The following is a 15,098-nucleotide window of genomic DNA, read 5'->3' on the forward strand; positions in this document are numbered from 1 at the left end:
ATAAACTTCGAGCGAGCCCAACTTTTTGACGTGCCGCCGGTCCCCCGCTCGCCGTGCCGGAATCCCAGCATGCTTTGCGAGCACGGCGACAACGATCGGCCGGATTTCATTGAAAATGAACTGAATGCGTTGGATACGGCTTGCGTTGACGGAACAATGGACGCCTACCCTTAGCCGATGTCTACCAGTGATGGTACTTACCACTCCTATCATAAAACTACCTTTACTGACCTTTGATCATGTGATAGGTCCATGGCTCGGATGCCTGCATCACAGCCTGGATAAATGTAGAGCTGCTTGAAGTCACAAGCCTGCCACACCTCCACCACGCCGTTATCGCCGCCTGTCACCAGGTTGTGGCCATCACTGCTCAAGAGAATTGCCTTCAATAGGGACAGAGCGAAGTTCAACATGTCACCTCCAGTTTCACATTCATTGTTACTTCTGCAGAAGAGTTATTGTTGCTGCAGATTTCAAAATAGTATTTAACTAAACATGGTTTTCATGAGACTATACTTAAATAGATGACCCTTATTTAAGATCAAAAGGTTAAGTATGATAATGTACTTTTTGATGTGCATTAATGGATAGTTATCTTCAATTGCATATTATTGTATCAAAATGTCTTTTGAGTCTTTTAACACCCTCCAAACAAAATGCCAAGGCCCTGAGCCATTAAATATTCTAAGCATACTACATCTGTTTGTTGAATTCCCTGCTAGCCTCTGACATTCTGCAAAGACTATGTGGTTCTACAAGTAGTCAGTATATATGTCAAAACTCATGTATGGAAGATTTAACTGGTCCAATGCAAGTAAGGCTGCATTCTTCACGTTTGTGGAGTGATGTCGGGGCACCATTTACCCTGGTGGAATCATTGACTTCCATCTGTGCCAACAGTTTTCCATTAATGCTGAAGTTGCAGAAGCAGCCCCTCTCATAATAGATGATGCAGTGGCCCTCGCTGGACACAGAGATGAGCCGTGGGAGCTGATAGTTGTCTGGTCCCTCCAGAGCTCGTAGAAGGTCCCCCGTGATGGTGTGGACCAGACATGGACCCTCTACCAAACCAAAACATACGAGTATGACGAGTTTGTGCTTATAAAGAAATGAATCATGAAAATTGTAGTCTAGATGTGTGTGACATGTTCATATATGCCTATATTCTAGTTTAAATCATCAGAGTTGTACATGTGTCCCCTTTTTTTTTTTTTCTTTTTTTTTTTGTTTTTTTGCCTGCTGATGGTAACATGAAAAAGCAAAGAAGCACACTAACCTTTGGCTCCACTAATGACGAGCCCCAGTTCTGCACAGACTGACACACACACAACCTCCTGGTCATGACCAGTCAGAACTGCTCGTGGTGCTGGGTAGTCACCTAGATAAAGTTAAATTAAATATTTAGGCTTAATTGATTAAATCAGTGGTGCAGTGGTAAAAACATTGCCCACACAATCTGAATAATATACTGACTGTAATCTTAAATAATTAAGACAAAGTTTCAAAGACACCACCAAACATTTATTGGCCAACAAAAATCATATGAAAACAAACGCTGAGATTGTGACATACATCCGCCAGCAGAAAAGTCTTTTAAAATTGTTATGTAAATGCAAGAATGCTGTGATGGCCGCCAAGCCACTTGATTTCATCCCACATGTCACATGATTGATGATAGCTGGGGGAGAGGTTAGTAAGGGGTGTTACATGGCACCTGGAGCCATTGACCTCAACTACTCGCCACAACAATGAAAGCAGAAGCTTCTCTGAAATACCCTCATCACCAATTAGGAGGGGAAAAAAAGTGAATCTATAGCTTTATTGTTATTAGTAGTAGCACTGTTATTAGATACAGTATTAAATCATAAATGCAAAGATGATCTTCGAAGTTATCTATGATTTAGATTTTAGTCTGCAACCCTGAATCTGGTAAAGTAGGTATAAAATGGGTGGATGGGTTCAATTTTAGGAAATATTTAAATTTTCTCTATAGTTTTGTAGCAATTTGTTTGAAAACACATCCGAATATTTCGTGTCAGGTTGTTGGTGTGTACATGTGCCTCAAGTTCAGCCAATTCCCTGTAAAGTTTCTCTTTTCACTAATAGGACAGCATCATCCTGAAAGATTATGGAGAAATGTGTTAGACCCCACAATCATCATCTCAACCTCCTCTTGCTTGGCCTGTCACCTCCATAGCTGCTGCAGTCCAGTCACTGAGCTGGACTGCGATCGATGCATCATTTTCCCTTAGAGACCAGGACCTGAGCAGCCTTGTCAGTCCCAGCACCCGCTGCTGACAGGGGCCTGAATAGGACAAGTGTCAAAAATAACCTCCAGGGAAAAAAGGCAAGCTCACCTGCCCAACAAAAGATTCTATCACCCTGCATCCAGCTTGTCCCCATCCTGTGGTAAGCCCTTGGGAAAAGTTGGATTCAGCCACCATAATTAACCTGGTGCAATTTTCCCTTTATAATCGTGTGATGGGCTGAGTCTGAAAAGCAAGCAATGATTGAACTTGAAGTCCTTTTAATTATCACGGATGTCACACACGTACAGCCTTTTGGGGCGTGGGTGAAATCAATTTCTTGCTCGTGCCACACCTGCAGTATGACGGAGTATTGGTATTGTAGACTGCTGCTACATATTCACACAACCTTTAACCAGCAATACAGACAATATAATCACTAGAATTAAAATCCTGGAAGAATTTGTTAAATCAAACAGCGACTTAGTAAAAGAATGAAGATAAATACTCGTTCTTCTGTTGTGAAAATATGAAGAGGTGGTTGTGGTTTATCCCCGTTGGCAGATACCTTCCATCGGTATTTGTGCATAACCATATTTGGCTGTCTACATTGTATGTATACATCTATACAGAATGTTTGTAGCCAATCTAAATCATCTTCCACCCCACTGTCGCTACTCTTTAATTATGTTGCTTCCTTACTTTCTTCAGTCTCTCCTTTTGTCCACTGAAGATTCATTGTGTAGTGTGAATATCAGGGGAATGCCATTTTCCTGCTGCAGTAACACAAGTGCTGTTGCCCCTTGCTAATTGGAGGCATCCAAGCTGAAATTCTTAATGAACTGTCAAAGCCTCAGTGAAGTTAATTAGAGGACACTCGCAACTAATCCAAAGCTCCTAGAATCTTTGACAATTGGAAACACAAGATTTTCTCACATACACATGTTGTATTGTTACCCAGAAATTAAATAAAAACACACTTTCTTCCTTATTTCGAGTTTTTCCATTCCACACTATATATAGTGCTTCTTGCTTGTACTGTATTATAACTGTATAGGTGCTTTCCCAAACCCAAATAGACTGTCCTGAATGTAGACCTACTATATTTAACATAAACAACTAAATGAACAGAGCAGTAGAATGCAAAGACATCTGGAGTTTTCTACTTGAAAGCAGCAGAACTCAGTAGCTTTAATCAAACCAATATATCAGAGCTACAGTGCAGATAATTTATCCTCTTCCAGTCTCTCCACATTGCTTGGTTTCTAAGGCAGAATGACTTTTTCAGTGCTGATCAAAGACTTGTGTCCTGTATAAGTAATTTTTAAAAACTATAGTGTCTCATTTCACAATGAGGAATGAATTTCAAAAGGTAAAATGCTGAATAAGGTTAAAATATTCCTGCAACCTTGTGTCCAGAGGTCGATCCTACGGCATACACAATGCGTACATGCATGGCACTTTCATATTCTCACTCACCATTATTCGGGTTGTCGCCAATAATATGGTGTCGCCCACTCCAGTACCACAGCAGCAAAGTAGCATCCCTAGATCCAGAGACAATGTAGCAGTCTCCACCAATGTAAGACTCTGATCTGGCCAGACATGTCACCACATCCCAGTGGCCAAAAACTATCTGGGTCAGCTTGCCTAAGGAAAATAACGAGCAAACACGATTTCAGTGCAAGATTTTGAAACGCAAACACACGCATACAAAAAGAACAGGTTCACTAAATGCTAAACAAGCTATTTAGTTTTCTACCTCTATCAGTTTCAGATAAAGAATTAAGATGCCAAAAAGGTAAATGTATCCAGAATTAGAGAAAAGTCTCAGTATTCCTTAAACCCTTCATAATCATCCAAGAACCATTTGAGGCATTCCTGACCATCTGCATCATAATCAGTTTTATATACTGAAACATAATCTGTGTCTCCTTGCAACATAATCACATGGACAGTTTTACTTTTTCTAAATTTCAATAGATTATAGCATATTAATCTATTTTTATGCACAGTGTTTCATGGGAGAGTTGCACCAGAACTGTATCATTACTGTCATAGCACTCAGTCCTCCACACATCAGTGCACACCTCTGTAGGAAATAGAGTTTACACTCTAACCTACCTGTCTCAGAGGAGTACACACGGAAGCTCTTGTCCCAGAAGCCACACACCAGGATGTACCGGTTGTCAGCTGTCACCACAAAACAGTGTGTGGTGATTTGGATGCTTTGGTCCACTAGGTCTGTGATCTGACGCTTGTTGCTTCCAGCGTTGTTGGCTGGGGGGGGGGAACGGACCCAAAACAGAACAGAATCTGAGGTGCTGTAGGGAATTCTCAAATTATAAATGATAGCTTCTACAACTACAAGATATATAAAATACTTTTTTCCCCCCCAACTGTATTTTCCTTTCAAGCTTACTCACCAACCAGAGAATCCATTTCTATAGGAAGGTGATGGGCCTGTTCCAGGGAGTAACCTGGAGCTCCTCGCAGACCTGGATTCAGGTACATACATAAAGGCTGTTATTGGCCACTGCACATTCATACATAAACATCTATTCTCTTTCTAGAGATAAGTTCATTCATAATTTTCCATAAGATGATAGTATAGGAGGTTAAGCTGATTTTTCAACAGTTTTTTTCCTTTTTGGCATTATCAAACTCACTGGAGACATTTCATCCCTGTGAATGAGTTTCTTGACTCAATTTTGATACAGCAACAACCCTGAAAATATGGAGACCTTGTTAGTATCCCCATTTAAAAAAAACAAAAAACAACACATTTCCCTCATTTCCAACAGGATGGTAGGGGGGCTGCAGCTGTGTTCATTAAGAGCAGCCACACACTGTGCACTCTTTGGTTCTGAGCCTTATATATTTCTACCATGACAGATGGGGACGTGTGAGGAAAATGTGGCACAGTTGCAGCCTAATTTCCTAGTAACCATTGCTTTGGCCCTCTGACCCTGAGGTGAGGCTGATTCTCTGGGAGGGATTCTGTGGATAATGTTGTTCACACATGTCTGAAAAGGAACATGTGGAAACACTCATGGTCAGCTTACCTGGGAGGTGCTAGCCGCTCTCATAGACAGCTGGCTACAGCTCTATTATGAACAGTGGGCAGGTTTTTTTAGTGACGGTGATGAAGAGATTTTACAACTGCTGTGGTAGGTATCACGTGTGGTGAGGCCCACATTTCTTCCAACAGCGTGTGTCTACATTTGAAAATATCACCTCTTGTGCAAGTTTGGCACCACTCACCAACAGTGTTGTGCCATCGATTGACGGCAAAGAGGCGGCTGCAGGTGACAGTAACCACAGCAGGAACGGTAAGATGGGGCAGAGTATTAGCAGCCACGTGGGTTACAGGCGAATTGGATGGAAACTTTAAAACCATGATGACATCCTGCTGCATCTGGTCCTTGAACATGAGAGGACTCTGTGGAAGGAGACACTATTGAGTGGAAGAGAGAAAAGACAAAGTGCGGAAAAGGATAACGGGGTATGATGGTTGGAGCGGATGATCACAAGCAAATGTGTACAGGAGGAAGAGGAGATAGGGAAGGTATGAAAAGATGAGGGGAAAAAGAATGCAAGAAGAATTAGTGTGGCGGTTTTGGCAGGGGTGGGGTGACTAGGTTCAGACACAGAGGAGAACTTCGTGCACTGTCCCCTCTGTTGTTTGACACGGTGGTAGAAAGGGAAAACTGGGATGGAGAAGTTCATATGAGATGCTGTATACACACACACATGTATCAGAAATATCTAGTCTGGTACACAAAAATGAAGCACTGAAAGAAATTAATATTTAGTTTTTTCTTTGCCTTTTCACTTCAAAATTCCCCTCAGTCTCTAACATTCTAAGTTATGCTTCATGTGTAGCAAGAGCCAAAATAACTGATACCAGGAATACTTGGTGAATGATCCAGTTATAGCTCTAATCTCATCCTGGATGTTGCTGAAAGAAGTGTTCATGTGAATGTGAAAGGGAATTCTTGTGTTTTGCGAAAGTAGAATATTGAAGAAAAGGTTCTTAGAAAGATCTGCTTTTAAATTTCCTGGATGGAGGGAAACAGAGAGCCATGTGTGGATAATGAGAATGAGGCTGGTCATTTCATGGACTGGCCAGGTAAAAGCAGCTTTCAACACAAAGATGGGAGCTATTAGGCCAGCAGGGAGCACTGTTCCCTTTAAACTTAACTACTTGCAAGCAGCTCAGCTATAAAACAGTGCAGACTATTGGTACTTAAAATTGTTTGTTATTTCATAGGTCTGTGACATACATGAGGTAAAACTTCTGAAATGTTTGACCTTCATTAAAGGAAAAAACGACTGGATTGAAAAAAAGGCACAGAAGTAAGACGTCTCTCTCAATTATTTGTCTACCTACAAACACATTCACCACAACACACACCAGGTCCATACATCCCTCTCCTTGCACACACCACATTCAAAGATGCAGGGAATTTTCCCAGCATGCTCGGTGTTCTCACCAGGTGCATGGCGGAGCTGCGTGGAGGATGTGGCTCAATAAGCAACTGAGATGGCGTCTGTCCAAAGCTCTGGATCTGCGCCTCTGTGGCCTGCGGGAGAGAGGGAGGGAGGGAGAGAGAGAGCGGCTGTCACAATCAATATGCATCAAAGTGATGGGTCAATGCGTTACTTGACAATGCAAGCAAATCCTAACTCAGCCATGCCTCTGAGGAAGGGGGAGGTAAAGGGAAAGGGGTGTACTCCCAATCCGCCTGGGTGCTCCCCCTTCCCCCCTCAGCCTGCAGAGTCATCCAAGTGTTAGTATGGAAGAGACAAGCCTTTTCCTATTAACATGCTTCAGTTAACCATTCCCATTTCCAGGAGCAGGGGCCCCAACTGCACAAACGTTAACCTGGAGTGACATCCAGCTAGAACTGCAGCAGGCCAACGTGCTTTTAGATGTTATTGTGTTTGAAACAAAGGGAAAAAAAAGGATGTGTCTGCATACACACACATACAGAGGCACAACATCTCACAAGCAGGGCATTAAAGGTACAGTATCTCAATGAGGGATGATTTATGGGGTACAAAATATAAGTCTAGAAGCTTGTGAGTAATGGAAAAAATAAATAAAACAGCCACTGAAGTCTCATAATGAGCAGCAGCAGGAGGAAAAAAAACAAAGAAGAATTAGACCTTTTGCTATCTTTAGAAAATAACCTATATTTAAAACAGAGAAAAGTAATCCTTTGCCTGCAATGAGAGAGGAGAGAAACAACCAGTAAGAGCTGCTGAGCTTGACTGAAAGCAAGGCACTCCACAGTGGAAGTGATTGATGTGACTGGAGCCACTTCCACCATCAGAGGGGAGCTTGTAGACGTCCGTCAATGCCACTGTGCACAATGGAACATACATCGCTCAGCCTTTCACCTGCCTTTCTGACTGCCTCTGCGACAAGCCCTCATTTTCTTTGGCCTGTACACACCATTCACTATCAAAAACACCCATTGGGTAGCACATGCCACAGTGGGAGACGTGGCACGGGAAGTGTGGAGGTGACACTGAATTAGGACAGGCCAACAGGCCACCAGGCCGCCACCTCCCCCCAAATCACTTCCGATCTTCCACGTCACCCAAAAAAGGCGCCATCCACACAGTTGAGTGCTGTCACATAGCAGTGAAAGTTTCATATGAATTGGTGAGCACATTTGGGAACCATTAAGGGTTAGTCAGTATTTCTTTACAACACAGTCTCTCAAGTAATAAGCAACTGACATGGCTATTTAAGGTTAGGTTTGAGGTGAGGGTCACAATGTCTGCTCAAATAAAGAAATTCGATACAAGGATCAGAAAGGCTGAGAGGGCCATGTGGAAAACATCACCATATTTCTTGAGATGATTCCATTACCAGGGAAACTGGGAAGCTAAATGAAGCCTTTTGGATGTTTCACACAACAATTATTTCCAGAAAGCACAGTGAAGAATTATACCATTGTTTTTTTCTCATTGCATGTGTTGGGGATGGGCATTTGACTTGTTGAAGGTTAAAACATGACTATGTTCTTCCGCTAGGTAATCAAAACACATCAATATCTCTCAGCTGCTTAAACACTAATTCTCAGTGATGTAAGTCAAAAACTTATCTCCCCTTCAGTCTGAGTTGGGGAGTATTTAACAGGTAATTCATGAGTTGAAATCACTTGAGGCTCTGATTTTTTGCTGATAAGGTAAACTCATTGCCAAAGCCAATGATCTCCCCTCCAACCACATTGCTTGGTTAAGCACTAAACCTCCTTCGTAACACTGCATCTACTTGTCTGTATGACTTTGTTCACGTCCAATTTTGGCATAAACAGAAGGCTTCAGAGGTGACTGGCTGCAGCTCACACTCTATCAACTGTTTGGTTCCAAAACTGATGACAGGGACTCCGTGGAGGATGATCCCCCTGCAGCCTCCTCCAGTGCACTCATGCAATGCAGCAACACAACAGCTCTGTCTCACAGATTGCAGACATGGCCTTGCATTGACCCAGTAAGCAGCGTGGGATCGTGCTGAGTCACAACACCTGGGATCAACAGTGGCAACTACAAATGTGAAGCTAATCTTTTAACCTTTTGATAGATGTCAGAGATTACAGACAGCAAATTACTTTAATGCACTGTTGGCTTTCAAGTAATATAAACATGATTAAAAAAGATCAAATCAGAACAGAAACCATACAGAGACATGGAAAGCAACTGTCCTATGTTGTCATGTGATGACACTGCCATCCATTCTTTGCATGCCAATGGAAATTTGTTTAAGATAAGCTTTTCTGTGTTTTAATCCTTAAATACAAAGAATTACCCTGAGGGTGTTTCTTGAGCGACAGCTTGGGAGTTGACATGTGCACTACCATATACAGGAGCAAAACTGTCTTAAACAATGTCTACCAGTAAGTGATTGTCTCAAATGCTGCTATCATCATAGATAATGCATATTAAAATCTATACACTATGTGATGTAGAGACAGCACGGTCAAGCATCCAATCAGCATGAGAATATCAAGGTGAAATTAATCTGAAGTATGTCAGCAGCTTCAAAGACCATCAGAAGGTAGCAGCAGCACGCTTGTCTTTGTTTGTTCAGAGGGGGCAGGAGGGGCAGCGGCAGGAGGAGGAATAGTCCCACTGATGAATAATTTGTCTGTTTACTTCTGAGTGACACAGAGGGGTCTGAATCAAGGGGTTGCTGTCATGTTTTTCCATAAGAGAAGGCTGTCAGGAGAGGCGTCACTGCGAAGGACTTCTGTTCCGGCAGTGAGCCCAGTAGAGCTGTCACTTTCTCCTCCACCACAGACCAGAGGCCTGGCAGCATGTCAGAACATGTCATCATTTTCATCTGACATGCAAGAGGAAATTATCTCTCATAACCTCTAATTTCTTGACATTTCAAATTCCTTAACTGTTATGACTAATACCAGGTCAGCAGTTTCACCTGTCAGGCCCAGAATGAATCAATAGCCCAGAGCCAATCACCAAATATCAATCTTATTGAGACAGTCACTGGGCCAATTTCCATGCTACACCTCATTGACTCATCCAGGCAAAGCATAGGCTGGTTTGTGTGAGATAGAAACCTGATACTGCTCTTACTATCTCCAAAATTTTCTGAAAGTTGTCATAGACGGTACAGGCAACAGTCTGACTCAAATAAATACTTTGGAAAAGATCAAAATCTATATTAAAGATATTTAGATATCACTCTTGTTGTCAATACACATATATGGGAAAGTTCCCAATATTGAGTTCAAAGATACAAGGTTAGATTTTATGTGAAAAGGTAAAAAAGAATCCATCAGGAATGAGAAAAATAATTGTGGGTGTGAAAACTTGTCTTAATTAGTGCTCATCATATCAACATAGCATCAGTTGCAATTAGCTGACCCTATTTCTTTCTCCTGTACAAATACATTCAAATTTCACAATAGTGGCTACATCAACTGGGTACAATTAGGGACTCTGAATAGCAGACTTCCTAATGTGCCACTCATAAACAGCACTGTCTACTTTCTGGGTAACAACAGTCAGGATGGAAGACGGCTAAAAAACTTTCAATCTGACGCAAAAATAAGCAAGGACTCATCTAAAAAAAATTCTTGAATGAAATGAAAATCAAACCTTTCACAATATTGTTTGGTAATAAGATCAGCCAAATCTTCTGCAGATGATTTGCATAGTGGTCACTTGATAAATAAAGGCACCCCTGGAAGTGACAGTATATAAATGACTTGTTTTGGAAACAGCAGATGGTGAACATCACAGGGAAAGATGAGCTCACACTAGAAAGTGCCACAATGCGTACCAGCTGCTGCAGTCTCTGGTCCCCCTTTCCCCTTGCAATTATGCTACTCAGGAGTAGTACCATTGAGCCAATAGTTATTCAATTAATTTGTTAAAAACAAGAGGATTGTCTCCCTCATCTATTGACTGAGTGACCTTTGGTGACTGTTCAGAGCACAGTCTGATTTATTGATCTGTTTTAGGGAAAGAACATTTTGTATATTCAAGACAAAAAAGGTACACAGAATCATAATGGTATGAAGATCTAAGAAGAATGTGGAATGATATTAAAGAAAACTTATCTAAGGTATAAAATGATCATCTCATGTCATGACAGAATGATGCTAATCTCAGAGCAAACAAAATGAGTGAGCAGCTCTGCTAGATTCTCTCAGAGTTTAAATTTGCATGACACATTAACTGGCTGACAGGTAGGGATGGGAATCGAAAACCGGTTCTTGTTGAGAACCGGTTCCCAGTGTTTCAATTCCTTGAAATCGTTTGGCAATTTTGCAAACGATTCCCTTATCGATTCCAGTGGGCGCGAATGACGTCACCACGCAACATTGCGTGGCGAGTCCAGTGCAGCCAGCAGCCAACAATAAACATGGCGCACAAGCGGTTCAAACGCTCGAAAGTTTGATTACACTTCCCTAAAAAAGACGACAACAGGGCAACTTGCAAAGTGAATATTTCACCAAAGGGAGGAAATACTACCAACATGCAATAACTATGAATGAATGTCATGTTTTCGATCCGCTCCGGATTAACGTTGGTGAATTTGAACCCAGCAGCAGCAACGTTAGCATGTCCTCGGCTAACACTGCAGGTAACTAACTAACTAACAAACACTGCCTATCATGTTTGCGCCATTTGCCTCATTGTAAAACCTACTATTAGTAACGGTTAAGGTTAAATGAATGCCTTCTCATGTATTACATTTAGAAGAAATCATGAGAGACAGAGCCTGACTGGCTCGGAGCCAGAGGCTGGTGGTACTACCCCCAGTTCACGTCTACCTCCAGCTTCTCCTTTCACCAGAGCAGGGAAGAGTTAAATTATCCAGGCCATGATTGACCAATGTGGACCTCACTGTTGTTGGGTTGGTGAGGTCATGACTCGTGTTACTTCTAAACTAAACAAAGTTGATGCTAATCGACCGGTTTGTTGTCCTTTTTCTCCAAATGAGAATCGATAAGGGAACCGATAAAGAACCGAATCATTAAGCAGAATCGAAAATGGAATTGGAATCGTAAAAATCTTATCAATTCCCATCCCTACTGACGAGGAAGTTGTACTTCTGGTGAATAAGAGAAAAGAGGGCTTGGTTGCCATGGCAATATGTTTGTGTGTTTCTGAAAGTTTTACCTCTCTGAGCAAAGGGTCAGAGACACTGTCCAGGTTGACGGAGCCCTCATAAGTCAGGTAGTGAAAGACGTTGAGGGCACGCACTGCCTCTGGGCCTCGCTGCTTGTAGCCAAAAATAAGGTCAATCCACTGATGCAGCTGACATGACACAAACTCGCTTTCCAGGGCCTGTCAGAGGAGCACAGGGCAATTAGAGGTGAGAGGCACACCAGCAACCCACACCACTTGAACCAAAAGACACAATACAAATTTAACTTAAACACAACAGTGAACAAAACAAAACACAGCTTACATACATGACCTACCAGAACATAACATCCCGGTCAAACATCAAATAATCCAATGGGTGCTAAAGTGAATATATTCAGGCGACAACCTCCAACCTACTGAAATATGTAGCTTGGCTGTATATAGTCAATGCAATTGTATAGACCAAGGATTTTCAAAGTCAGTGACTGGGGGCATCCTCTCAGTCAAAGCTATGAATAAGACCCCCCCCCCCCAAATGCCCCCCTAGCCAACTTTTGCTGTCCATGTTGTCATTTTGACTCCCTTCATAGTAGCTCAGAGTCTCTTGGTTGTCGTTTAGTGTCTTGATGGCTACTGTACATCTCTTTGTGGTGTTTTGAGTGTTTTTTGCAACTTTTGGGGTTGTTCTATCTGGTTTTGGTTGTTTTTATGTCTAATTATCATCGCCTTATGTAATTGTGATAATTTGGCATATCTTTGTGGTTGTGTTGACGCTGTGGTTGTTTGGATTGTTTGTAGTTGGTGTGGGCCTCTTGATGATAAAGCGCAAAAGTCCTTCAAAACCAAGTAATCTATTAGTTGTGTCTTTAACCAGATCTTACACATTTAAGCTACTCTATGTGATCCCTTTTTGATAACTAATTCAATAAGCAATTTCATATTATTTCTTATATATTTTTACTGTAAAATTCTTATCATTAAACGGCTGTTTTTTTTCCATCCATGCTAGCATGAGATCTAATAATCACACAAAAACCCCTTTAGATTTGCATTTCCAAACAAAATGCCTGACTCATGACTGACTCACCACAATTTCAAGTGTCAGGGATTGCGTCAGTATTAAACCAGTCTCATGGCACTATGTTGACATCACAGTTTTCTTGCACATTGACCAATGCAGCAATCATAATCACAGCTTCATTCGCCCCTTTGCAGATGTTGTACTGTGTCGAGACAAAAATAACCTACATTCAGTAAAATATCATACCTCAAGTCTTTTTATTGGACATAAAAATCACTGGAGAAACAATTGGACAGATCCCTGCCTATCAATTTTATCAGCTAACTCAGGTTACGCCTTCTATTATATCCATCTGTCCCCTTAAAATGCCATCTTTGTATGGAGACAAAGAAACTGGTTCAATGCTAACAGAATCCAATTTACTGCAAAACTGTCTGCAGAAGGAAAATTGATAAATTACTTGCTAGACTGAAAAAAAAAAAGAGACTGGGTTTCTTGTGGGAGGGTTAGTGAAAGATTAAGGATAAGATCCGAGACCTATAATAATTATAAATATACAGTACCTACGGAAGCCATGCAGTGAGGGCTAACGTATTGTTTCAGAATATGGTACAAAATAATGCCCATGCATGCCGAGGTGAAGCTTTGCGAGAGAAATTTATTCTCCTCCCCTCACGTCAGGCATAACAGCCATTACCAACAAAGCCTGTTCAAGCACACAGAGGCAGAGTTTGCCACAGGGCACATCACGACAATTGAAAGTGGCACATGCAAAGATGGGAAGTGGGAGGATGAGTGGGGAGGGAGGGAAAAAGAAAAGGAGGAAGGGAAAAACGAGTGAGAGAAAGGGGGTGGTAGAGAGATTCAGTGACAGAGATTAAATAAAAGAGGTAGTAAGAGTGTGGGGTAGCTAGGAAAGAGAACAAAGGAAGGAAACAAAAAATGGAGGCAGAGGACTATGATTTTCCAGATTCATAGAAACAATGTGAATCTAACAATGCAAGGCAACATCGCACATATTCACTATAATAACTTTTTTTTTTCAGTCATCCTTGCTTTTTCTTTTGGATATGCAGACATGCCTGTAACAATTCCTTGCTTCTCCCATTTCGCACCCAAACTCTGCTGGTGTACAAACCTGATAGAGCTCAAGCAAGCAGTGTGGGTAGAGTATGGGGAAAGGTCACCTACATAAGACCAGCCTAGCTCTGTCACTGCAGCTGAAAAGGTCAAGAGTGTTCCCACAGCCTCCTTCTACCTCAAGTCTAAAAACACCATGCCCCTTAACCTCAGGATACATTGTTTCGTCCCAGTAGTATTACAGAAGATGCTTTGGTTTTAGGAAGGAAGCTGCCCATTACACCAATTAAAAAAGTGGCATATCACTGAGCATTTTTCTTTTTTCCATTCTACAAGGTTAATGGAAAGTAATGCTAGTTGCCAGGCTGGGAAAATATACGCAAGTTCTGTCCAATACACAGACATCGTGGTGCAGAAATACTGGGTACGGAGTATCAAGTTTTAGAAAGGTTAACTTTTGCTTAATTTCTAAGTCTCCAACAACAGACTTCTTTCAAGCTTTAACAATTTGAATTTTTTTGAGGGCAGCTCCTGTTCAGTATATATATGCCTGTGAGTTCAAAATGTATCAGTATTGTTGTAGACATATACAATGGCTATTTATCATGTAGCTTTTGTGTGAAATTTTTTTCGGCTCACATTCATTAAGTTTAGTATAGAAGGAGAGCTGTCGGGTTTCTGCACTAAGTGATTCCAGATTAAAGGGAGAGCAGAGTTTATCTGAAGGTAGCAAATGGCCCCGATGTCATTTGCTGTCTCTCTCCTACTCTTGAAACCTGTTGGGAGTTGTGAGCCACATGTTGATAGGCTGTCTCTATTAAACGTGCCCACATACACACACAAACGCAGATGAAAGGAGGCCTGCACACTGCCAGAGTGATGAGGCCCCACGCTGCAGAAGGTAACACTATAGGACAAACTTGCCCTCAGCCACATCTTTCAGTGACATCGCTTGGGTCAGAGGGTATAGTCTTAGTATTGAGCGATGAGCTTTATTAGATGGTTCATGAATAAGACAAGGAGACACAGATGTATGGGAAGGTTAGGGGACAGAGGGGGAATTGATTTATTTCCTGCCACGAGGAGGGTAAAAGCTAAGAGTAAAATAATCTTGA

At 41.7% G+C, this 15,098-nt stretch overlaps 1 protein-coding gene across 1 annotated transcript in view; it reads right to left on the bottom strand.

The window, feature by feature from the left end:
* The window catches only part of nbeab (neurobeachin b), a 184,707-nt gene that overhangs the window by 3,531 nt on the left and 166,078 nt on the right, over window positions 1-15,098 (bottom strand). Inside the window, exons 48-56 of the mRNA XM_075473089.1 lie at window positions 11,913-12,080; window positions 6,743-6,832; window positions 5,511-5,688; window positions 4,673-4,744; window positions 4,371-4,526; window positions 3,726-3,896; window positions 1,277-1,378; window positions 865-1,061; window positions 232-383 (exon numbers count right to left, since the gene is read on the bottom strand). Coding sequence (XP_075329204.1) covers window positions 232-383; window positions 865-1,061; window positions 1,277-1,378; window positions 3,726-3,896; window positions 4,371-4,526; window positions 4,673-4,744; window positions 5,511-5,688; window positions 6,743-6,832; window positions 11,913-12,080 — 1,286 coding nt within the window. The remainder of the gene's footprint in view (window positions 1-231; window positions 384-864; window positions 1,062-1,276; window positions 1,379-3,725; window positions 3,897-4,370; window positions 4,527-4,672; window positions 4,745-5,510; window positions 5,689-6,742; window positions 6,833-11,912; window positions 12,081-15,098) is intronic.

This window comes from Odontesthes bonariensis, chromosome 9 (assembly GCF_027942865.1).
Source record: "Odontesthes bonariensis isolate fOdoBon6 chromosome 9, fOdoBon6.hap1, whole genome shotgun sequence".
In the NCBI taxonomy this organism is placed as follows: Eukaryota; Metazoa; Chordata; class Actinopteri; order Atheriniformes; family Atherinopsidae; genus Odontesthes; species Odontesthes bonariensis.